A 23,854-nucleotide genomic window follows, 5' to 3' on the forward strand; every position below is an offset into this window, starting at 1 on the left:
GGAACGCTAACGCACCGAACGAAAAAAAATGAGGAACGCTATTCCAGGAACGCACTAACCGCGGCCGGAGGAACGCAGGAACGCTAACGCACTACCGAAAATCGAGGAACGCGCCCAGCTCTGGTTATTATCAAGTTATCTGTGATTTGGTGCGCCGTGATCGTAGCATTATGCAAAATGCAAATTATTAAATCAACTTTTGAAGTAAAGTTCACATGAAAAACCAATAGTTCAAGCATAATAATTGTTTAAACATAATGATGCAACATGTGTCTCCGAGATGGAACTCATATTTCAAATGAAAACTGAAAATGGAAAACAGAAGATGAATCTGCGGAGTTACTGAGATCACAAGGTGCTCTTGATTGTTGGTAATTGAAGATGTTGAGAGAACTTGTGAATCTGCATACCAGTCCTGACTTGCTCGATTGTTTAAAACTATTTTAATTCTCATAATTGTGTAATGTGTAGTGACTGTGCACACTGCGCAGCACATGTGCGCAGAAATGTGCAGGTGGCTGGTAGGTGGGTTAAACTTCGGAGATGCGAATTTGGATGTCAGTTATAAAATTAATGGTTATGCCTTGTAGAGTAAGCTCTGCTGTTTTTTTGTAATTGTCTTTTTTTATAATTGTAACCTAAAATGCTGTTAGTTTCATTTTTATTAAAATGCTCGACCAGAATTTGCACTTGTTCATGCATGAATGGCTAAGTTTGGGGTGTTTATTCAACCCTGACTGCTCAAGTTTTTCAAAGGCACATGACACAGCACGGCTAGATCAGCTGGTACCTACCTGTTGACTATTTTTGTTTTTGGTGGTGATGTGTTTGCTGTTTGTCTTTTGCAAGGTGGTCAATGAAATAAAATAATGCATTATTTTGGAATGTTTCCTTGGCAGAAGCCAGGAGCCGGATTGATGTGTGCTGGTGAATGAGATGGTTCTAAAGCATTATCTGATGTTTTTCAATGTGCATAAGCCATAACATCCCTTTCATACGCTGAAGTTTTAATAGCTTCTCAGTCTCTGTCATTTTCCTGAAATATTGGGGTAGATAAGAGATATCAGTACCTTCTCAGAGGTACCTGCCTTCTGCTGGATGAATATTTAATTGGTTGGACGAAATGGACAGGTAGCCTTATGATAATGTAATGTGAAATATTATTTCTATAAAACTTTGAAAATGAAGTTCTAATTATTCATATGTGCATACATTTTTGATCACTAAGAAAGTTTTCCACAAGAGTAGAAAATGTGGGAAAGTCTATCAAATCACACATTCTGAAGGCTCAATGCTGACAGAGTGCTGCTTCAAAGTATAACTGACTTGCTGGGTTACGAATATTTCTTTATTTTAATTTTCAAATGTAATGTACAATACATTGCAGTGAAATAACAAAATAGTGCAGTAAAATAGTATTGGCGACGATCAAACAACACGTGCGCCATTGATGTCTGCAAAAATTGCTACCAGATTGCTACCAAATCCGTGACGTAGCTACGGCGCCTTTATTTCCCTAGTGAACCAACCTGAGTAGTAAAGTAATCTTGAGCGCCAAGACTATACGCAATGATGTTGTTTTGTTGTTTTGTTGGGTTAGGCCCTTGCAATCTGAAGAGACCATTTCAGAGCCGGAAGGATGATAGGAATTAGGGGGAGACATTGGTTTGGGCAGACACCCTAGAGAGTCGCCGGGGCTGAGCCCGTCCGAAAGGACAGGCCGACCAGCCCCCAAGCACTCTCTGCACCCGGCTACGGGGTGCGCTCCCTCGGGAGCAGCGGTGCCGCTCCAAGGGAGCAGCCCGCAAGAGATAAGGGTGCCTGTCCAGCCCGGAGTGGGGGTTGCGGCGTGGAGGAGAAGGATTTCTGTATCCTGAGGATGGAAGCGATGGAACGGGGTGCGCAATGATGTTCTCACCCAAGGCTATATAAACCTCCCACCCCATAGGACACAGAAATCAGTTCCTTATGTTTTTTTTTTTTAAGTGGAACCAGTAGGTATTCACCAGATTTGGCGGTGTAACTTCATGCCATGGCGGTTCCATGGGAAGGGGAAACGGGAGGAATTAAGGACGCCCGAAGCCAGCGAGATTTCGTAGTGCAAAAAAAAGCTTATCACTCTTATGACAAAAGTCCGTTTTAAATCGCAAGGCAAAACACTACAAGGCAAAACCTCATGTCTATGGCAAAACCCATTGGCAAATAATTTTATTTTGTAACCTTTCCAGTATGGCCATCTCCCGTAACGTCTCGCTTCTCGGACCACTTCTCTAGACCCGCCATTAGCTATGACTTCGTATCGGTATTTGCACTGTGTTTATAGTAGCGGTTTTGGAACTTGGAATTATACGGTGTCCCAAAACTGCAGGAGGGAAAAATCTACCCAACGGGCAAGAGCTGTTAGTAAGTTATCGTACAAACTAATAGTGTATTTTTCAAGTCATGTCCTTACTATAAGGCCAAGTACTGCTAGTAAATCCTTCGTAAACTCCATCCTAAACCTTGCAATAATCATAAGCCCACTGACTTCATGTTCTTCACAGGCATATAATATTTTGCATATGACAGACAATTTAAAAACAAAGTTGTGATATTGATCACCAGCGATACCCGACAAGGCATTCACAGCACCGATGCGCCGCGTCCCACCATTTATAGTCTATTCGGGGCATATAAACGTCAACAAGTAAGTAGCAGCTGCGGCTGCTGGCCGGCTCAGGAGGGCGCGGCGTCGGTGGCCAGCAGGCAGCCGGCGGCCGCCGTGCTCCAGTGCAGGTCGCCGCCGCTCACCACCAGCGACCAAACGTACGGAATGAAAAAGTCCTCCGGCTCGTTCTCCTCCACATACTTGAATTTCAGCTCCGGGAATTTCTGCAAAAAAAAAAAAATATTGGCAGCCGTCAATAAAATAAAACAATTTTCGTGTTCCTGAAAACGTATATAACGTTCAAAAAACACTATAAAGAAGGCCTGAATTCCCCAGTCACAGCGTAAAAAAAGATGTGTCGCAAGCATTTTATCACGCCCACACACACATCGCCATCATACAGCTGCACTCCGGCCGTCGGCCGACAAGCCCGCACCGGAGCCGAGGTGACGGAGCCAGCCCGGCGCTATGCAGCATGCACCTCTGCCAGGCGACAGCATAGGTCCAGCCCCGCCAGCCGGACCCCCGCCAGGCGACGGCTCGGTCACCGGCACAGTAGCCGCCGCGTGGTCGGTCCGGGCGGCAGGCAGCACGTTGAACCCGCTCGCCGCAGTAAATGCCGCACCTCCCGCGCGGCGGCGGTCCGGGTACAGGGGAATGAAAACGTCGGACCGAGCAGCAGCAACCCGGCGCACCCTACCGGCTGCTACTGTCCGGGAATAAAGTAAGTCGAAGGTTCGCGCAGCACCGACAGTGTCAAATTTATCGAAATTTAGATTTTATATCAGTCGACTCAGCTCGACGAGACGCGTAGGGTGCAAAAAATATCCGTACCACTAGCTGCTTCCTGTGCTGTAATATGGAGCGCAAGAACGCCCTGAGTGATAATGCTTCACAGCCGCTTCAAAAGTTGCTTGCTTCTTCCGTTAACCCTCGCAGGCTCGCACTTGTCGGGGGGAGGGGGTCGGATGGACCCCCTCGGCTTTTCGCGAATAACATATGCAAAAAGCGGCCGATCGCGACGAAACTTTCAGTACCCTCGAGTTGATCAATTTTACGCATACAATGTAAATTTCATGACCCTGACCCCTATAACCTTTGACCTATTTCTCGAGACCACCTTTGGCCGAAATCGCGATTCGGCGTATGTCGGCTCATATTATCCGCACGTTTGCAGTCTTTTTTTTTAAACGTTCAAACATGTGAAATGATGTTGGTCCCATGCACTATGGTGGGTGTCAAGGTCACGTGAAGGTCAGGTCAGGTCACTGACCTTTGATGACCTTGGTTCACTTTTTCGAGTTTTACATGTTTCTAGGCTAGTTTTTGGGGCTGATTTCGAATTAAGCTACCATTCGAACATTTGAGAAGTAGTTTCAGTGCCTTCGCAATATGTTACGAAGCATTCAGTGGTGGTTGACACCTACTATGGATAGGCTGTAAGACGCCTACTGGTTGACCTGACCTAACCTGACCCAGCCTGGCCTAACTGGATGAAAACATCATCTGTGATCAAAACTAACATGAAATTCGTTATTAGCGCCCCGAAAACCCAACGAAAGCTTCACTTTACGATTTTCTAGCAGGCCCCGTAGTTCAGACTTTTGGGTCATTGACCTGACCTGGAAGGTCAACCAATGACCTAGGGTCTTAAAATTGAATATCATCCGCTTCCTCTTGTCACGGGCAACACGCTCGCTTTTTCCGCAAAGCTCTAGCTCGATCAGGGGCCGAAAGGCAGGGGGTCCAACCGACCACTCCCCACACACGTTAGACGCTGTAAAACCCCGCACACAGGCGAGGGTTACATTTTAGAAACAGCACTAAGAATGATCTTGCTGGGAACTGTTGATATGTATGTCAGGCAGATATAAGCGCTGTATAACGCTTGTAATAGCCCGGTTCGTATAGCCTGCTCCCCTTTACTGCTAAGTGACACTTATTGGAAAGGGTGACCCGACAGACGGGTTAATATAGCCACCTTTATGCGAGGAAAGTGGCACTCATCGCCCATCGGTAAGGGCGAGTTGACAAGGGTAAAAGGCACCATCCCATAGTTCTACGCGCTTATCGAGTAGTTCTGGAGCGGTTCACACACGAGCCGCGATTGACTGGAGAGGGGACCCATCTATCGCCCCTTGTATGTTTATAGTGCCAATTCCAAAACTGTTTTGGACGTGAAATTGTATGAGGTATCTTGGGAGAAATTGGTTTGACATCGAATAACATTTTCTTTTTACCTTTTAATATTTTATTAGTTACACCTAAAGCTGTTTGTAAAAAAGGGATAAATAAATTATTTGTGACGTTATTTTTGCATATATGTTCACGCAAGCTCTGAATAGGTTTCTTTTTTAAATGGCTTGCGATTATTGTACATCAGAATATACCTACTCACATTATAATCATGTTCCCAATATGTGTTGAAAGTTAGTGACCAGTAAAATGCCTTTTGGGCGAAGGACGAGCGAGCGAGATAGCGAGCGCTGCACGTGCAGAAGGGCGAGAGGATACTTCCAACGGGCTTGTGCAAAGCACCCTTCTAACCGGTCGCTAGCGGTGTGCCAAATTTGATCGCAATCGGCCCAGCCGTTCCTTAGATCTGGAAGCGGCATTCCGCACGTGCGCACGTGCAAACGGGGTCCAAACTGACTTTTGCACGGCACCCTACTAACTGGTCCCCAACCGTGTACCAAATTCGAGCGCAATCGGCCCAGCCGTTCTCGAGATCTGGAAGCGCCCCCTTCACGTGCGCACGTGCAGTAGCACCCTAACCGTAACACATGGGAATACATTGCCTGGTGGGTGCCTACCTGTAGCATATTTACGTCTGGACAACGAGTTGCGTTGGAGAGGCCGGAAATAGTGGCGATTTCAGGACCGCAAGAATGGACCGTCACTGGAATGATTCTTTCTTAAACCGTACACTGTTTTCGGCCGAAATTTAATAGTTACTACAAAATATTTTGTTATTACGTTTCCACCAAGAATGAATGCCATCAGGGCTAAATTTTTACTACTTTTGCATTTTGTCAAGAAGCATATAGTGCTGTTATATTGCAGTTTTAGCGCGTTTGTTACAAAATATGAAGCGAATAAGCGTCAGTGTAATTGGTTATATGGCCTCCACTGGAAGTTATTAAATATTTTGCTTTGTGTATTCCAAAAGGAGAGGGAACTATTTATTTGTGCCTTCATGTCAGAATTGAAGGTGGATCAGTAAATTTTCAAGGCAGTTTACAAACAAGCATTTGGTCTTTCTCGTATATAAGCAGTGGCTAAGAAGAAAAGGTTGATCAATCCTGAAGTTCAGTCATCGTACCTCAACTTGGCAGCAAGATCCCCAAGGACAGAGGATACCTATATTGTATACCTGTCCTGTAAATCAAAGCATTTTTGTGCCTGCAAAGGCTTAAGTTCTTTGTGGTGTGTTCGGAGTGAGGCAATATGGCCGTTTTTGTTGTGTTTATGTGGAGATTGAATATAACTGTGACCCTGTGCTTATTTGTATACTTACTTTGGTCAAACAGGGAACAGCACCTTCACATAACATACTCACCTAGCACCTAACTCATAGCTGTACCCTGCAGGATCTGTACTTGTTCATGTCTCAAGCATTAACAAAGCACTTAAGTAGTAGCTTAGTAATCATTTCCCACATTTTCTGAGCATCTAACATGACATACAGCAGTGCAGAGCAGCTTCAGAGAAGAAACACTTTTAACCCTCGCCCGCACATGGGGGGGGGGGGGGGTGGTTGCCACCCCCCCCCCCCCAGGCAGTCTTTCTGCTCTGCACTCAACATTTTTACAGCTAGAAGGCTGATTTTTCGTATAGCTGCTCGTCTATCCTTTCTTGATGTCCACTGAAAATTTCAAGTTTCTGTGATTTTTGGTTTCGGAGATATGACCTTGTTTTTCAGGTCATGTCATGACCCAAATGGCCAATTCTCAACATCTTGCGTTTGCCATGGGCCTTGTGAGCTTTTGACACCCTGATTTCGGCATTTTTTACCAGTCTTACCTCCCACCTATCATGGAACATGTTGTTCGACGATGTACAGGGGTCAAGGTCAGGGTCAAGGTCAACCTAGGTCATCTAAGATAATTGCGTTTTAGGCAAGCTGAATTTACTTTTTGTGAAGTTTTTTGACTGCATTTTTGGTAAAAGCTTCTCAGAACATGATTTCATGTGATATGGACCCAAAAACAATCGGTGCACACATCAGTATACACACAGACACACACAGACATACAAACACATACAATTGACCTTGACCTAACTTGACCTGAAATGACCTCAGCAGCAAAATTCTGGTCGGATAGTGCGACAAAGAGGTTCTAGCTGGCTTGGCACCAGAAAACAGCATCGTCATCGGTATTTGATAAGCAGCGCACTTGATATCCAACGGTGACCCAAAACAGCAACATTTTTTAGTTTGACCTGACCTGGAAGGTCAATGACTGACCTGAGAAGGTAAAACTGGGTATCATTGGATTCGTCTCTTCCCAAAGAATCTTTTTGGTCTTTACTGCTAAGCTCTATCTCCAACAGGAACGAAATGGCGCGGGGGGGTGGCAACCACCCCCCCCCCCCCATGTGCGTTCTAGGATGGGAAAATGGCATGTGCGGGCGAGGGTTAATGCACAGACTCACACCAGCCACCCAATGAGCCAGTTCCTCAGTTGACTGTTTCCCTGGATGCAGCTTGGCAAGGTGAGCTAACTATTGGCAAGTTGAAGGTTAGCAGGTAAGATTGAGTTAGGGTGAGTACCTACCTATAACTGGGTGCTTCTGCTATGCAGGTCTTGGGTAGGCTGCAAATATGTGTGATGATTGAGGTTAGGTCAGCTGTCAGGTTATTCAGGTATGCTCATTGCTCAGGTCACATTTTTATGGACACTTGGCAAATTAAAAACTAACATAACCTAATCTAAGCTAACCCGACTAAGCCTACACAACTGCTGACTATATAGGAACTAAGCACCTACCTACTTGTGCCTACATCTCATACCATGTCAAAGTAGAGTTCCTTGGTGGAAGATTACCCTCAGTACTTTTTATCCCAGCCCTGTGAAGAAAACTAATACTTCTAAGCTCTGAGTCACTACTGGCCATCCACAGGAAGAAACGCTGAGACTGAGAGTTTTGCCATTGTATATTGGACCAACAATCACTATCACGAATGACTATGAACACATTATATGATCACATCGTTGCATGGATTGTCACATTGACAATTTTATAACAATCTTTTTTACGAGAAAAACAGTAATGATTAACATTAAAATCAACATAAAGTGGATTTAGTGATCCAAGCTTTCTCCTCCAGTAGCAATCGAATGATGGCATATTTCATTTGCCAGACACTGAGTGCCTGATGCACATTACAATCTGTATAGCATCTAAGCATAGTAAAGCTGCCAAAGTCCATTCATTCTAGATTTTTAACTTGATAGCACTAATTTATCTTGCTGTTGTAAGTTATCAATCATTCAATATTCATACCAATACATCAATATGCGCAGTGCGCTGATCAGTCAACATTTTCTGGCATGATCCTGTTCAGCGCGCTCTTCAGTATTGCTCCAAGATCTGCAATATTATAGCTTGTTTTCGGCCCATAAGCTCTTTTAATTTTACTTTTTCTTGCTGATATGTGAGCCCGTTTAAATTGCGTTTATCAACCAAAATTTCATAACTTCAAGTTCAACTTGATATTGATATTGCTCAGGAGTCAGGACCTCTGTCAGCCTCCTGGATACTTCGGATTGTATTCAGTCGCATGCTTCTTAACCCTCGCATGTGTGCGGCGTTTTCCAGCTTCTAATGTGTAGGGGGGGGGGGGGGGTCGGTTGGACCCCCCCTTGCCGTTTGGCCCCTGATCGAGCTAGAGCTTCGCGGAAAAAAACGAGCGTGTTGCCCGTGACGAGAGGAAGCCGATGATACCCAATTTTAAGGTCCTAGGTCATTGGTTGACCTTCCAGGTCAGGTCAATGACCCAAAGTCGGGAAAATCGGGACCTGTTAGAAAGTCGTAAAGTGTGGATGCTAGGGGAAGTTGGGGGAACGCCGAAGACTTTTTTTCTGACGCCCGTAGCACGCAAGGTAGACAACATACGCTATTCTTGTTGGCGTCATTCGAGAGGCCAGTCTTTTGCCTTTCAAACATACCAGGCGCATTTGATGAATTCGCATACCGTTAAGCGCATAAACTAAAAATATCAAAGAAGTGACTTTTTCGGCGTTGCCCCGGACTGCGGGGAAAGCCGAAAATGGGAGAAATGATCTACGGGGAATGCCGACATTGATGTTTTGCCATTTTATCTCAAACTTTATCCAGAATTCATCAAAGCTGACACACGTTTCAAGAGCTTGAGGACGCGGTGCACACTGGAAGTTATAATTGTGTGATATAATAAGAAAATGCCAGGTAAATCATTCCTTATAGGTAACAGGCCGTTGTGTCGGTTGAAAGTGTAATTTGTGTGACTAAAAATACGCGTTGCTATTCTACAGCAGTAAAGTCCACGTAGCGTGCTTTTAACACGTGCGTAATCGCACGTTTTCGGCATTACCCCAGCCAGCCATACTTTCATTTGCAGGCCCATAACTTTTCAACGTGCTGTATAAATTTCAAATAGGCAGCACACTTATGCAAAGACATGCTAAAGATTACTTGACCGAATTGGCCAGACAAACGGTAGCATAATGAGTAAAAAATGCAGCTTCAAAGGCGCATGTAGTACAAGGGAAACGTACCTTGAAAACGCTCTTGGCGCCCTCACAGTCGAAGTATTCCGAATGACGACTCGTAACAAACATGCGATAATTGTAGTCACTTAAGCTTCAGAGCATCACTGACAGGTGGCATCCATGTCTTACGGTTTTCGAAATATCTCGAATTTCGGCTTTGCCCCAACTCCGGCATTGCCCCAACTTCCCCTAAGGGGTTTTTCGGGGTGCTGATCACGAATATCGTGTTAGTTTTGATCACAGATGATGTCTTGAAGCATTTAGACCAGGTCGGGTCAGGTCAGGTCAGGTCAACCAGTAGGTGTCGTGACGGGTATTCGTAGTACGTGTCAACCGCCTCTGACAGCTTCGTAACATGTTACAAAGTCACCAAAACTACTTCGTAAATGTTCAAATGGTTGCTAAATTCGAATTCAGCTCCAAAAACTAGCCTAGAAACATGTAAAACTCGAAAAAGTGACCCGAGGTCACCCGAGGTCACCAAAGGTCAATGACCTGACCTGACCTTCAGGTGACCTTGACACACACGGGAGTAACATCAAATCACATGTTTGAACGTTTGAAACCACGAAAAGCTTGCAAACACGCGGCTAGTGCGAGCCGACATACGCGAAATCGCGATTCCGGCCAAACATGGTCTCGGAAAAGAGGTCACAGGTCAAAGGTCATTTGGGTCAGGGTCATGAAATTTTCAGGGTAGGTGTAAAATTGATCAATGCGAGGGTACTGAAAGTTTCGTCGCGATCGGTCGCTTTTTACGCGAGTTATTCGCGAAAAACCATGGGGGGGGTCCATCCGACCCCCCCCCCTACACATGCGAGGGTTAAATATGATACCAGTATAACGCCTTTTGGGGCGACTAACGGAGCGAGCGAGAGGGTGAACCTTGCACGTGCGAAATTTCGAAGGGGCTACCCCAACTGACTTGTGCACTGCACCCTACTAACCGGTCTCTAGCGATGTGCCAAATTTGAGCGCAATCGGCCCAGCCGTTCTCGAGATCTGGAAGCGGCACCCTGCACGTGCGCACGTGCAAAATGGGTCCCAACTGACTTGTGCACGGCACCCTACTTAACGGTCCCTAACTGTGTACCAAATTTGAGCGCAATCGGTCGAGCCGTTCTCGAGATCTGGAAACGACCCCTGCACGTGCTCACGTGCAGCAGCACCCCAACTCTGGCACATGGATATGCATTGCCTAGTGGGTACCTACCTACATGCCAACTTTGAGCGCAATCGGCCAAGTAGTTACCGAGATATTGCAACAATTACAAAAGTGACACCTCTTCGTTTTGCACGTGGCACGTGCATAAGGGGTCACCCACATGCATCGGGGATAGTCCAATACTTGGTAGAAGGAATGAATCTACCCTACAAAATTTACCGCATGTAAATCGGTCTAGTGGTTGCTGAGATATAAGCCTCGCAAAAGCGTCCGCACGGCCGGCCGGCCGCTCATACTCAGAAATTTCCGTTAATCTAAGGAAAGACTACGCTCGCTTCGCTCGCTCCGTAATAAGTCAAAATGGTTGGATGATTCAAAACATCCAACAAAACGACGTACAAGAGTACGGAAACCACCAGATAATTAAAAAGCGCCTTGGAACAGATCCAAGTCATGGATGAAGTATTCCTGGTCGGATAGGACACTCCCTATTCCCCAACACTAGCGCCGGCGACCAAGCGGCCGCCCTGGTGGCGGAGCTCCGAAACATCGGCGGCGAGTGCGCCGGCGGCCGCCGCACCGGCTTGCGTGCTAAAAACGCGGTAATGGAGGGCGAAATTAGCGAACTTTAGCTCATAACACACAATTTCAGACACTTTAAACATAATTTTTAGTCCTTTCTTATGAATATTATGGCTCCATTTAGTCACTATCACATACGGAATCATTACCTGATGCCCATAAACTGAGCCGGTATTCTTGACTTGCCGATGCAATTTATCATCAAATATCATCGTTCCTCGGCAGTCAAACAACTTCCTATTGATGATTTAATACAAATATCAACTTATTTTCATGTTATCGCATAAAACTTAACTTTATTCTAACATTGGCTCTTCGGCTGTAATCACGAACCCTCACTTGTCAGCAGAATTTAAGCAACTTCTTAAATCAAAACTGGGAAAAGAATATTTCCATGACATTCCTCAATTCCTGTTCTACCAGGTTCACAAAAATTTTCATCAAAATCGGTTATAGGCAGAGCTGGGCAAGTGCGTTCCTTTAGTGCGTTCCTGCGTTCTTCCGTACGTACGCACCGCCCTTTTTAGGAACGCAAGAACGCAGGAACGCAAGGTTTTTCAAAGGAACGCAAGTAAGAGGAACGCACCACCCGAAATTTTGAAGCGTTCCTGCGTTCTTGCGGAACCACCCGAAAAATTATATTGCTGCCAATGACCTCTGTGTCAAATGTTTGAATCTCGAGTACGTGTGTTTGCCGGTAGAGGCGCCACTTGTCGGTCGAATCGAAGAAGGCTTGCTTAGATTTAGTGGTGATGTTTACTATTCGATTCGATTTCAGGCATTAAATGTGTAAAGATTTTTAGTGGTGATGTTTACTATTCGGTTCAGTTTCAGGCATTAAATGTGTAAAATAAATATGATAACTTTTACTAAGATACCTACATCTTATAACTTAACTATTGTTTTTAAGCAGGTCGTATTTTTGTTGAAAACCCTACGGATGATGTTCGTAAAACGTATTTCAGATATTCGATTCGGAAAAGAGATGTCGAGTTGCTTTTCGGCCCCACGTCGCCATTCTGGGTATTCTGTGATCGATTCGCCCCGTGTTTGGTTGGGCCCGCGCCGCGTGGTTCGGCGGTATTTTTGAGGGAGGAACGCAGGAACGCAGGAACGCTAACGCACCGAACGAAAAAAAATGAGGAACGCTATTCCAGGAACGCACTAACCGCGGCCGGAGGAACGCAGGAACGCTAACGCACTACCGAAAATCGAGGAACGCGCCCAGCTCTGGTTATAGGTAAGTAATAAACGACAAAAGTATACAAAAAGACACGCTCCGCCCATAGCCCGCAATGCTAAAATGGCGCCAGCGCCCTCGCCGTCGGGAAATCCGCCGCCGCCGCCGGGTGGTCGGAAAATCGGCGGAGTGTCCGATCCAGGAATACCTAATCCACATAGGCGCGGGAGCCGGGGGGGGGGGGCAGTGGGGGCAGCTTGCCCCCCCAACTCTGGGGCCGTGGGGGCGGTGCCCCCACAGCTTTGAGACGGAATACCACACTTTTTTTGCAAATGTTTTCTTTTTTTGTTGAAAAAGCCGAGGGGTGAAAAATAAGTGGCCTAAAACCGGTGAGAAAACTAGATTTGGGGATACCCTAGGTTAATCTCTATTATGGTGTGCCCCCCAGTCGGAAAGTAGTTCCCGCGCCCCTGCTAATCCATGTCCAAGTGGTGCTCCATTTGTTTGTTTACAATGATTGTAGTGCTGATGTATTTTTAGGATTCTGAAGGTCGGCTTATAAAAAATGAAACGTTTTTACAAAAGTTGTAAGGCAAGTAATATTTATCTGAAAGAACTAAAATATTCAAAAGCCAAACACTATGAAATACATGAATCGGAACGAAAAAGTAACCCAAAAATCCAGCCTAATCACCAGCTCCTAAAACTGCAACAAAATCAGCACTTTTCCCTGCAACTCGTTGTCCAGACGTAAATATGCCTACCTGTATGCCAAGTTACGGCAAAATCGCCCCAGTAATTGCCGAGTTATTGAAATGGGAACAAATTTGGCACCTCTTCTTTTTGTATTTTGCACGTGCAGTGGGGGTCACTCACATAGATCAAGCATATCCGACCTTTGGTAGAAGGGATGCAGCTACCCTACAAAAATTGCCGCAAGACAATCGCCCAAGCGGCTGCTGAGATATGAGCTTCTCAAAATCACTACTTTTGCAAAACAGCTTATACATCCTTGACTTTTCACGTGGCACGTGCCATGACGGTCACTGAGATGTATCAAAAGTAGTCAATTACGGGGTAGAAGGGATGGGGCTACCCAGCAAAAAAGACTGCAGGCCAATCGGTCTAGCGGTTGCTGAGATATAAGTCTCTCAAAAGCGTTACAGGCCGGGCCGGGCCACTCATACTGGGATTTTTCCGTTATACTGAAACCAGTAAAACGCCTTTTGGGCGAAGAACGAGCGAGCGACATAGTGAGCCCTGCACGTGCGGAAGGGCGAGAGGGTAGTTCCAACGGGCTTGTGCAAAGCACCATTTTAACCGGTCGCTAGCAGTGTGCCAAATTTGAGCGCAATCGGCCCAGCCGTTCCTGAGATCTGGTAACGGCATTCTGCACGTGCGCACGTGCAAACGGGGTCCAAACTGACTTTTGCACGGCACCCTACTAACCGGTCCCCAACTGTGTACCAAATTTGAGCGCAATCGGCCCAGCCGTTCTCGAGATCTGGAAGCGCCCCCTGCACGTGCGCACGTGCAGTAGCACCCCAACCGCAACACATGGGAATGCATTGCCTGGTGGGTGCCTACCTGTATGTCGCCCCAGTACAGGGTGTCTCAAAAGTTCGTTGACACATTTTCCATGCCAATAAAGCATATAAGAACCAGCCAAAATTTAAGGTTTTGATGCCTATGTGTACACTAGACAAATGCACGTGTTTTGACAACGAATTCGGAATGTTTGAAACCGAACCCTTTGCTGTAGCTCCAAAAATATTTGCCGATATATAATACCAGTAAAACGCCTTTTCGGCGAAGAACGAGCGAGCGAGATAGTGAGCCCTGCACGTGTAGAAGGGCGAGAGGGTACTTTCAACGGGCTTGTGCAAAGCACCCTTCTAACCGGTCGCTAGCGGTGTACCAAATTTGAACGCAATCGGCCCAGCCGTTCCTGAGATCTGGAAGCGGCACTCTGCACGTGCGCACGTGCAAACGGGGTCCAAAATGACTTTTGCACGGCACCCTACTAACCGGTCCCCAACCGTGTACCAAATTTGAGCGCAATCGGCCCAGCCGTTCTCGAGATCTGGAAACGCCCCCTGCACGTGCGCACGTGCAGTACCACCCTAACCGCAACACATGGGAATGCATTGCCTGGTGGGTGCCTACCTGTATGCCAAGTTTCAGCGAAATCGCCCCAGTAATTACCGAGTTACTGAAATGGGAACAAATTTGGCACCTCTGATTGTTGTATTTTGCACGTGCAGTGGGGGTCACTCACATAGATGAAGAGTACCCGACCTTTGGTAGAAGGGATGCAGCTACCCTATAAAAATGACCGCAAGACAATCGCTCAAGCCGCTGCTGAGATATGGGCCTCTCAAAATCATTACTTTTGCAAAACTGCTTGAACACCCTTGGCTTTTCACGTGGCACGTGCCACGGCGGTCACTGAGTTGTGTCAAAAGTAGTCAATTACAGGGTAGAAGGGATGGGGCTACCCAGCAAAAAAGACCGCAGGCCAATCGGTCCAGCGGTTGCTGAGATATAAGCCTCTCAAAAGCGTTACAGGCCGGGCCGGGCCGGGCCGGGCCGGGCCGCTCATACTGAGATTTTCCCGTTATATTGAAAAGACTCACTTCGCTCGCTCGCTCGTAATCACACGGGGCCGGTAAAATGTTTCATTCAGGACCGAGGGATTTGTTGAGTTTTCCGCACGAGACCGAAGGTCGAGGGCGGAAAATTCAACAAAGCCCGAGGTCCTGAATGAAACATTCCGGCCCAAGCCAAGTGTGATATTTATTTTAGCATATGCCGTTTAATTTCCATATTTAAGCTTCTTTAACAATTTTACATGCTTGAAAGAAGTGGAAAAACCAAGACCGAATATCAAGAACTAAAAAATGTACATATTCCCTGACCAAGAAAATAAACCAAGCCGACTCAAAAGTCAAAATCACTGTGTTCCATCCTTGTGTCTGGCTCTGAGTTGGATTCATATCAAAACAAGAACATCTACTTCAATCTATGTCATATGAGAAGCCAGAGTAACGTTCGTTTTCAATATTAGAGAAGAGTGGAAGGTATACCATCCTGTGAAGTGAGCGCTTGGTTTTTACCCATGTCAGTATGAATAAAGTTTTTACTGATCAATGTGAAATGCGTTTTTTGTCAATTTATTGCAGTTGTAAAAGGCATGAAATCGACGCCATAAATGTAGGTGATTAATTAATATATCTGTACCTACATTAGGATTTAAAATATTATCTTATTGAAAACCAACATTTACAATCTGTTCAATAGTTCAAAGCGACCTAATGCAACACGTAAGTTCACGGTTCACGTTAGATTTCTATCAGTTAAGCTCTTTTCCAGCGCCTTCCTCCGTCTCAGGAAATGCTTCAAAAGTTCGCTGATAAAATGTTTTGCCCATGGGCCGAAACCTTTGTCCAATTGCCTTCAACATTATGCGGTTTAATCCAAAAAGCTTTTACCGCACGCTCGCGCTAATGCTAAAGGCATACTTCGGCATATGCTAATACCGATTTTCGTCGCTCCGTCAGCTGCCGGAGGCTGATAAAAGGTGACCTGCTTTCAAGCTCTTGCAGAAACCCTTGCAGTTTCTGCGTCGGATTTAGGTTTAACGAGCTCCCCGGCCACGTTTGCTTCTCCCTGAAAGCCGACAGCTTGCATCGACACCATTCATGAGTATTTTGTAGGTATTCTCTGGCGCCAACTCCTTCACGAAGGCTGGCGCCGACATCCAAAGTAGAGTTGCAAAGTTTCCCCAATGGGCTGCTACCGGCACCGCCCCGCCCCACAAAAATTTTCTGGGATACCGGCATGCTACCACGCCCCAAGCAAAAACACCGCCAAATTACCGGCATACTTAAAAACCTGCATTCTTGATTCTGGATTACCCCTACATGAGATGCCACATTTTGGCAATTTCAGTAACCGCCTCACCCAGCAGCCACCCATTGTCCAACCAAAACTCCAGTAGCCTGATTTTGGCTGAGTTGGCCCCACAAATACCACAATTTTGAAACTCAATTCCAGTTTACAGCTGTTAAAATATCACCTGTAATCAAAGAGGTATTGCCTACAAAAAGCATTAACACATTCATCAAAAAAGCAAGGTAAAAAAGAACTTGAATTACTGAAATGTGTTTCTGAAGACTGCACAGTGAGCAGCAATCACATTTACCACAAGCGTTCTTATTTTCCACATTACCCTAAAATGAACTATAGCTAGTCATAAATCACAATATAAAAAAACTACAGATTTGGCCATGTTCCTAACTGAGGAAGCGAGATCAACATCTGCTTTTTCCTATCCGCCATGGCTTGATGGCTCGTGAGTAAGATACGAATCATGTAAAAATATGTGTTAATAACTCACTTGTCGTGAGAAGTCACCAAATAATATGTATAAAAACGATATAATATCCTCTCCCACCTCAAACGCGGGAACAAACACAAGGTTATAAAGGATTTCGAAACAGATGCGCCATAACACAGTTTTTAACCAGCTTATTAAAACACTGCAAAAAAAAGGTTTAGGACTGCAAACTACTGCCTCGTGAATGATTTTATTGATAAAAATCATCCAACACGATATTAAATTTCAATAAAATCAAACTGTGAGTGTTATTCACTGCAAGAAAATGCACTTCTCTTGAGTAATTCAACCAAAAGGGCATATGAATAAATATTACGTCATCAGCTTACATTTTTTTTTAGGGGACAGAGGATCTTAAAAGTTAATCCTTGGTTACTTGATCAGCTGATCATATTGCGCCACTTTGTACTCATTTCGTCTGCATGTTGTGTTTTCTTGTAACGATAAGACAAACTGCCAGTTTAATTCATTTTCATTTCATTTTGGGACCAAAGTTAGGCTCAGGGCTACCTAACACCTTCCTTTTCAGCTGGATTTTCAGTGTCAAATTCTTTGTAGAGTATCTCAGACCACATCTCAGGACTCAAGGCCAGTTTCCAAACAATGTGTTTTGTGTTGTTTTGATTCTGCCTTTTGCCTAGGGAATGTTGCCATTAACATCAATTTATTTTATTGTATTATACCTATTACCTACCATTAGACTTACTAATTGGTTTTGCTTTGCAACATGAATGAGTATTCTTCCTTGATAGACCACAGTAGATTCTTGACAATTCTTATTAGAGCCAAACCTGTGAAATGGTGAGGTTCATGTGTACAATTACCCTAAGCAATGGATTCTTCTACCACAAAATGTATTTTGCAGTGGCTAAGATTGCTGTTATTACAATTTAATAGCCTTTTAGTGTCCAAAGTTTGAATCATATGCTGATAATTTTTTTTGTGTGTAAAATCCAAAATACCGGCATGCTACCGGCAAGACATGCCAGATACCACGAAAAAACCTGCGGTAGTGAAAAACTACCGGCATGCCGGTAGTGCGGTAGGGAAATTTTGCAACTCTAATCCAAAGCACCATTTCCCTTTTCAAAACGACCCCATTCCTGAACAAACGGGAATTGCCAGGGGTAATTTTTTTTTTGCATAATATCGTTATCAGAATGTGTCGGCTTTCTGTTTCTGATACACGCTGGCGTTCTGCTACTGCCATCTAGCGGCGAGAGGTGACTTTACTGATTACTGCGGCACAGCATAACTGCAGGCGATCTACTATTGCCATCTAGCGGCGAGAGGTGAGGTTACTGGTTATTGCGGCACAGTATAACTGCAGGCGTTCTGGTCCTGCCATCTAGTGGCGAGAGGTGAAGTTACTGATCACTGCGGCACAGCGTAACTGCAGGTGTAGTGTAAGTCAATATACCCTGACTGCAGGCGTTCTACTACTGTCATCTAGCAGCGAGAGTTGAAACTACTGATCACTGCGGCACAGCATAACTGCAGGCGTTCTACTACTGCCATCTAGCGGCGAAAGTTGATGTTACTGGCCAGTTATTGGCTATGTTACTGGCCTGAGTTTATTACTTTTTCTAAAAATTTAGTCCGAATGTTTTGAATGGAAGGATTCACAAGGACAGATCCCCCGCCAGGCGAAGCTTGTTGCGTTGACCCTGCCCTCTATCCTCTGATTGCGATATTCCGGTTCTATGACAAATTTTGGAGTCTAAAGTTTAACGTGCGCACATTGCCACGTACGGCCGGTCCCGCTCACTGACTTTGCCTGGCTACGGCCTGCCACCAACCGCAACCATACATGTCAGGAGGCTCATAACGTTTAGCACCCGTCGCGCTTCGAACCCGGACTGTTGTAACCAGGAGCGCGTGCTCTCACCACGCGAAGTCCAAAGCTCTATCGACTGAGCTACGGGACCGGCTCAAATATCCTATTATACTACAGGGTGTCTCAAAAGTTCGTTCACAGGTACCAGCCATGCTTTTTTGTCAATAATTCTGAATCAACAAGAAATTAACAGTCGAAATTTTGCATGGGCATTGGTGACAACCTTCCTCAAGCAGTCTCATTGTTTTCAAGCTTAACATTGAGCGCGTGATAAACATTTTATGTACCTCGAATTTTCAAATGATAAAGATGATGAATCGGAGGATGCTGAAAAGCAAAAGCTCATTCCAATATTTGGACTACTTTACGATTAAAATGTTTACATTTTTTAGCAGCCGTTTGTCTTCTATTGCTATGCGAGACAGTTTACAGTTCACGATAAAAAAAGACCGTTCTGGTTTTTAACAACACCTTACACCCAATATCACAAATCACGATAGGCCGCTGGCTAGAGTTGTCCGTGCAGAATGTGCGCCGGCCGGTGCGACTACACAGGGCCCGAGCGGGTGACGATCGCAGGCTCCTCTCCCGTGACTGGATGACTAGACGTGGGTCGAGCCGGAGCGGTGTTTCGAGCCGGCCAGCTCAAAGAACAGCACGTATGCCTTTCCGCTGTTGACGTTTCTCTGATCCATCACGTGGACCCGCGAGTCGTTGTACTCGTACCACTCTGCCGTGTACGGGTGTCGGCAGTAAGCGGTGTAATGTCCTGAGAGCAGCGTGCCAGAGTGGTTCGCCACACCGTATAGGCTGTACCGGCAGGGCGTCTGTCCGGCCGAGTAGGGCGACAGGTCCAGACCGTTCATCGAAAAGTCGACAGTGGTGTTCAGCTTTCCGCCGAACCTCTCCTGAGTAGAGAACCGCTTCAGGTGCACCACGAGGATGCGCGGGAACTTCTGGATCGAGAGGCTCCTGGTGCACTTTTGACGCTTCTGGCACTTTGAGCAGGTCGGTTTTTCGTCGCCATCGAGCACCTCCTCTTTGGTGAACAGGTCAAAACAGGCCTGTAGGCGCACCTGGCCACTTCGTGACGGGATTGGCAGACTCAGATCCCAGAACGGGTCGAAGGTAACCGATTCGTGGCCACATACCGTGCACCGCAGGGTAGCCTTGTTTTCAAGTGCATTCGACCCTTCATGAGCTCACAAAAAGGGTTCACCTCTAACCATGGGTCAGGCACGAAAATGTAGGTTGCAAAGTCGGGTATGTTGTGAAACTCTCTGTTTCAGGAGTAATGGGAATGGTTAAGTCGGAAATGACACATGGCTAAGTGTCGGCGAGGATGAGCGCAACATGATGATCATCTCATAAAAACGGTGGCTAAAATTTTTGAAGGACGAAACCATGCGAGACTAACGGCGTTTTGAATGACCCTCGCACGACAGCAGACTCGTGTTCCGGAAAGCAGCTGAAAATGCGGTCATAACTATTGAAAACTGGCAAGAAGGTCACAGACAGAGGTTACCCATTTTCAAAAAGTGCAGGTCATCGTAAAATAAAGACAAATTATAATTTAAAATTGTTTATAATATCTATAACGCTAATTTTTGGGGACAATAACACAAAAATCGTCAATGCCAAGGACACCTGACCCTCTAAAAGTGTCAGTTATTGTAAAATTTTATCTAACGAAGTTTCAAGAGGCAGATCTGCAGCGAATAATTTTCTTTTAAACACAAAATCCCGATAAAACCACACGATGGACAGGTTTGGGCCGTTTACAAAGCAGAACATCTCCCGAGGAAAACACTCCGCAACCGAGCGAAGGTCTTGGCATGGGGAATGACGAGCGCTTGGAATTTGCAAAATTTGCATAATGTGTCTGAGAAACAGACGTCCGACACATTCTGCTACCATATGATGCGAAAAATTTACTCCTGGCACTTCCCGTTTGTTCAGGACTGGGGTCGTTTTGAAAAGGAAAATGGCGCTTGGGATGTCGGCGCCAGTCATTCATGAAGGAGTTAGCGCCGGAGAATGCCTACAAAATACTCAAGAATGGTGTCGATGCAAGCTGTCGGCTTTCAGGGAAAATCAGATGTTGCCGGAGAGCTAGTCAAAACTAAATCCGACGCAGAAACTGCAGGGGATTCCTCTGCAAGAGCTTGAAAGCTGGTAACCTTTTGTCAGCCTCTGGCAGCTGACGGAGCAACAAAAATCGGTATGGGCAAATATTTTTGGAGATACAGCAAAGGGGTTGGTTTCCAACCTTCTTAATCAGTTGTCAAAGCATGCATATTTGTCTAGTGTACACACAGACACCAAAACCTTATACTTTTGGCCGGTTCTTATATGCTTTATTGGCATGGGAAATGTGTGAACGAACTTTTGAGACACCCTGTATATAAAACAACATACCTACATGTGTAATGATATCAAATATCTGTTTTGTGATGACCTATGGCAGCTTGACCTCTTCTTGACTCTCACTATGTAGTTAATTTACACGGTGCCCTAATGTGCTTACCAACAAACAATGGCAGCTAGGTCTTCCCGATCTGCTGTCACGCTCTGGCTGCACGCCGTCAAACAGCTCTTCCCTGTCTCGTTTGCGAAACCAACATAGTTGGTTGTGACTTCGCCCTCTGCCTTAACCTCGACCTGCCATGCAATCTACAATATTTTAGTGTCCAGTAGACGCGCCTATCCAAGAGCTTGTATCGGTTTCCCTTTATCTGTACGAATGTTCATGCAGAGGTTAGAAGAGAGGCTGACTTGTTCGCCCATTTCACCGCTCCCTGCAGCACCCGCGCACCCGTTGAGGACCGCTCGCTAGTAGTCTGATGTTAATGACTTCATCTGTGATTGGGGGCATACCCCGTTGATGATCTACAAATAAACTAAACTAAACTAAACTAAACTAATCTGGTCATCGCAAACGCTTCAAGCGAGTCTACACTACAGGACCTATAGAGGGCGCGGAGACACGCATTGTCAGAGAGTGTACCGGGCTAGGGCACATGGTGCGAGCCAGAGTGACACTTTGGTTAGGGTGGCTTAAGGGCGACTATGAGCCGGCTACATGAACGCGTCAGAATCGTTCCCAAAAGTGGCCCTTTGAGTAGGTGGCACTTTCTGCTAAGTGACACTAGCATTACCAGGCCTTTCTATATGAAGCGGGCCGACCCCGGCCGCTGGGATAAGAAAGGAACTGAGCGTCCTCACCTTGAGCCGCTCCAGGGGGAACTTTTTGGCGCCGTCCTGGATCACCGCGTGCACGTCACGCACCCCGATGTCCTTGTGCAGGCTCTCCAGCTTGGAGCTGAAGAAGAGCAACACCTGGCGAGCAGACAGGCCGGGAGGGGCGGCGTCTGTAACGGTCGGCCGGTGGGCGCACTCGCACACAGTGCTAACCGCAACAGTAAAACATTGCCGCCAACGCAGCTCTCAGAGACAACACAGCTTCGAATATTTCGCCATGCAGACAACTGTAGGAGCCTTTGTTTCGATATTTGACATGGTAAATCGGAAACTGATAAAACACGTGTACTATTGGTCTCAAGAAAAGGGCCTAGGCGACCTGTAGTTTTGATGCGGTGAATACCCTTGGCCTGCGACCCCGCTGTCAGACTAAGGGCCGAGTACACCCCTCATCCATTCAAGCCCATTCCTCCCCTTCCACTCGAGTTGTGGCGAGGGTAAAGGTCTTCACCGCATCCGATCCACAGGTCGCCTAGGCCCTTATCTTGACACCGATATTACTACAGGCGCGTGAGGTATACACGCTACCGCACCGTTCGTACGTTGTGTGTCGGCGGCAGTGTGTGCGTGCGGCCGGTCTCCTCACCGTGTCGATGTTGTGCGTGATGTCCTGGAAGTTGGGGTGGGTGCGGTACAGCTCGAACACACCGCGCTTGTAGAGCAGCGTGTACACCAGGTTGGGGTTGTGCACCAGCTGGGCCGTCAGGCACGAGTTGATTATCTCCAGCAGCATGCGTAGCACCTCCTCCAGCACGGCCAGGTCCTGGCGGCCGGCGGGCACACCCACACGTCACACCGCCGGGCCCGCGCCAAACCAGCGCCACGGAGCCACCCACGCGCCGGCGGTGGGACGACGTCCCGGCAAAATAAACGATCCGTTTGTCATTCCTTTTATTTGGTTGGTTCTAAATTTAACCGCTATCGTGTAATGCAATGACTTATAAATAGAAAAAAAGACGAACGATTCAACCATCGTCTAGTTATGCAATCGCTATCAGAATATTGAATTATATTTGGAATTTACAACAACCACAACTCAATCACCTATATAATAGGTGATTGATTCAAAGTAGTAAAATTAAAACGGACAATTCGATTTAGAGTAGTGACAGATCCAGGTTGAGCTAATTTCAGACCAGACCCACCCCCCGGCCGCGGCCAACCATCAATTCACGGAGCCGGCCGCCGCTCACCTGTACGGCGCCCTCGTCCGGCTGGGCGGCGGCGGCTGCTGCTGACCTGACCTGCTGACCTGACCTGACGGGACTGACCTGTACGGCGCTCTCGTCCGGCTGGGAGGCGTCGGCTGCTGACCTGCCCTGACCTGCTGACCTGACGGGACTCACCTGTACGGCGCCCTCGTCCGGCTGTGAGGCGTCGGCTGCCGCCGCCGCCGCGCGCAGCTGCTCCAGTTGCCGACCGTGCCGCTTGGCCAGCACCTCGAACAGCGAGACCAGCCGCTGGCACACGTACGGGTGCAGCTGGCGGAACTCTGCCGACATGTTGGCCAGCGCCGCCAGACAGTTGGTGTGCAGGTACTTGTCCTGCCGGCAGACACGGGGCGCGTCACAGCGGCAGGCGGGGCGGCGTCACGGCGGCACACAGAACACGTCACGGCGGCAGACACGGGGCGCGTCACGGCGGCATACGGGGCGGCGTCACGGACTGTCCAAAACTCTGTGGTAATACACGGCATAAAGAATAAAGATGCAAAGCACACATCAACGGTTGATGGGTGCTGTTTATCTTTATGAGTTACTCATACTTTGGTTTTGTCTTGTAAGATAACAGCCAGCGAATAACCTGAAAGCCTTTCACCAACAGCACTCACACCAGTAATTTAATACGTAAGTGACTAAAGCCCCTAGAACTGGCAAATATGGATGGCCAGGACGGATGAGGGGAGGTGCCTCGTTAAGCCACTTATGCCAGACTGCTCAGTGCTCACCCTCATCTTGGTCATGTTGTACTGGATGGTGCGTCAGGTCTGTGGTGGTTGGGATCGGTACATGCTCACCCTCATCTTGG

General features: G+C 46.7%; 1 protein-coding gene across 5 annotated transcripts in view; it reads right to left on the reverse strand.

Moving 5' to 3' along the window:
* Positions 1-2,404: 2,404 nt before the first annotated feature.
* Positions 2,405-23,854, reverse strand: part of LOC122386952 (dymeclin-like) — a 43,439-nt gene continuing 21,989 nt past the window's right edge. For 4 of the 5 annotated variants that reach the window (XM_043376701.1, XM_043376702.1, XM_043376703.1 and 1 more), the window contains exons 11-14: positions 23,173-23,370; positions 22,413-22,589; positions 21,791-21,904; positions 2,528-2,871 (exon numbers count right to left, since the gene is read on the reverse strand). In XM_043376701.1, the coding sequence (XP_043232636.1) occupies positions 2,716-2,871; positions 21,791-21,904; positions 22,413-22,589; positions 23,173-23,370 (645 nt within the window). In that variant the 3' untranslated portion in view covers positions 2,528-2,715. Of the gene's footprint in view, positions 2,872-21,790; positions 21,905-22,412; positions 22,590-23,172; positions 23,371-23,854 lie in introns of all 5 variants that reach the window. The other variant, XM_043376705.1, reaches the window with a different exon arrangement.

This window comes from Amphibalanus amphitrite, unplaced genomic scaffold, assembly GCF_019059575.1.
Source record: "Amphibalanus amphitrite isolate SeventyFive unplaced genomic scaffold, NRLGWU_Aamphi_draft 000268F_arrow, whole genome shotgun sequence".
Classification (NCBI taxonomy): domain Eukaryota; kingdom Metazoa; phylum Arthropoda; class Thecostraca; order Balanomorpha; family Balanidae; genus Amphibalanus; species Amphibalanus amphitrite.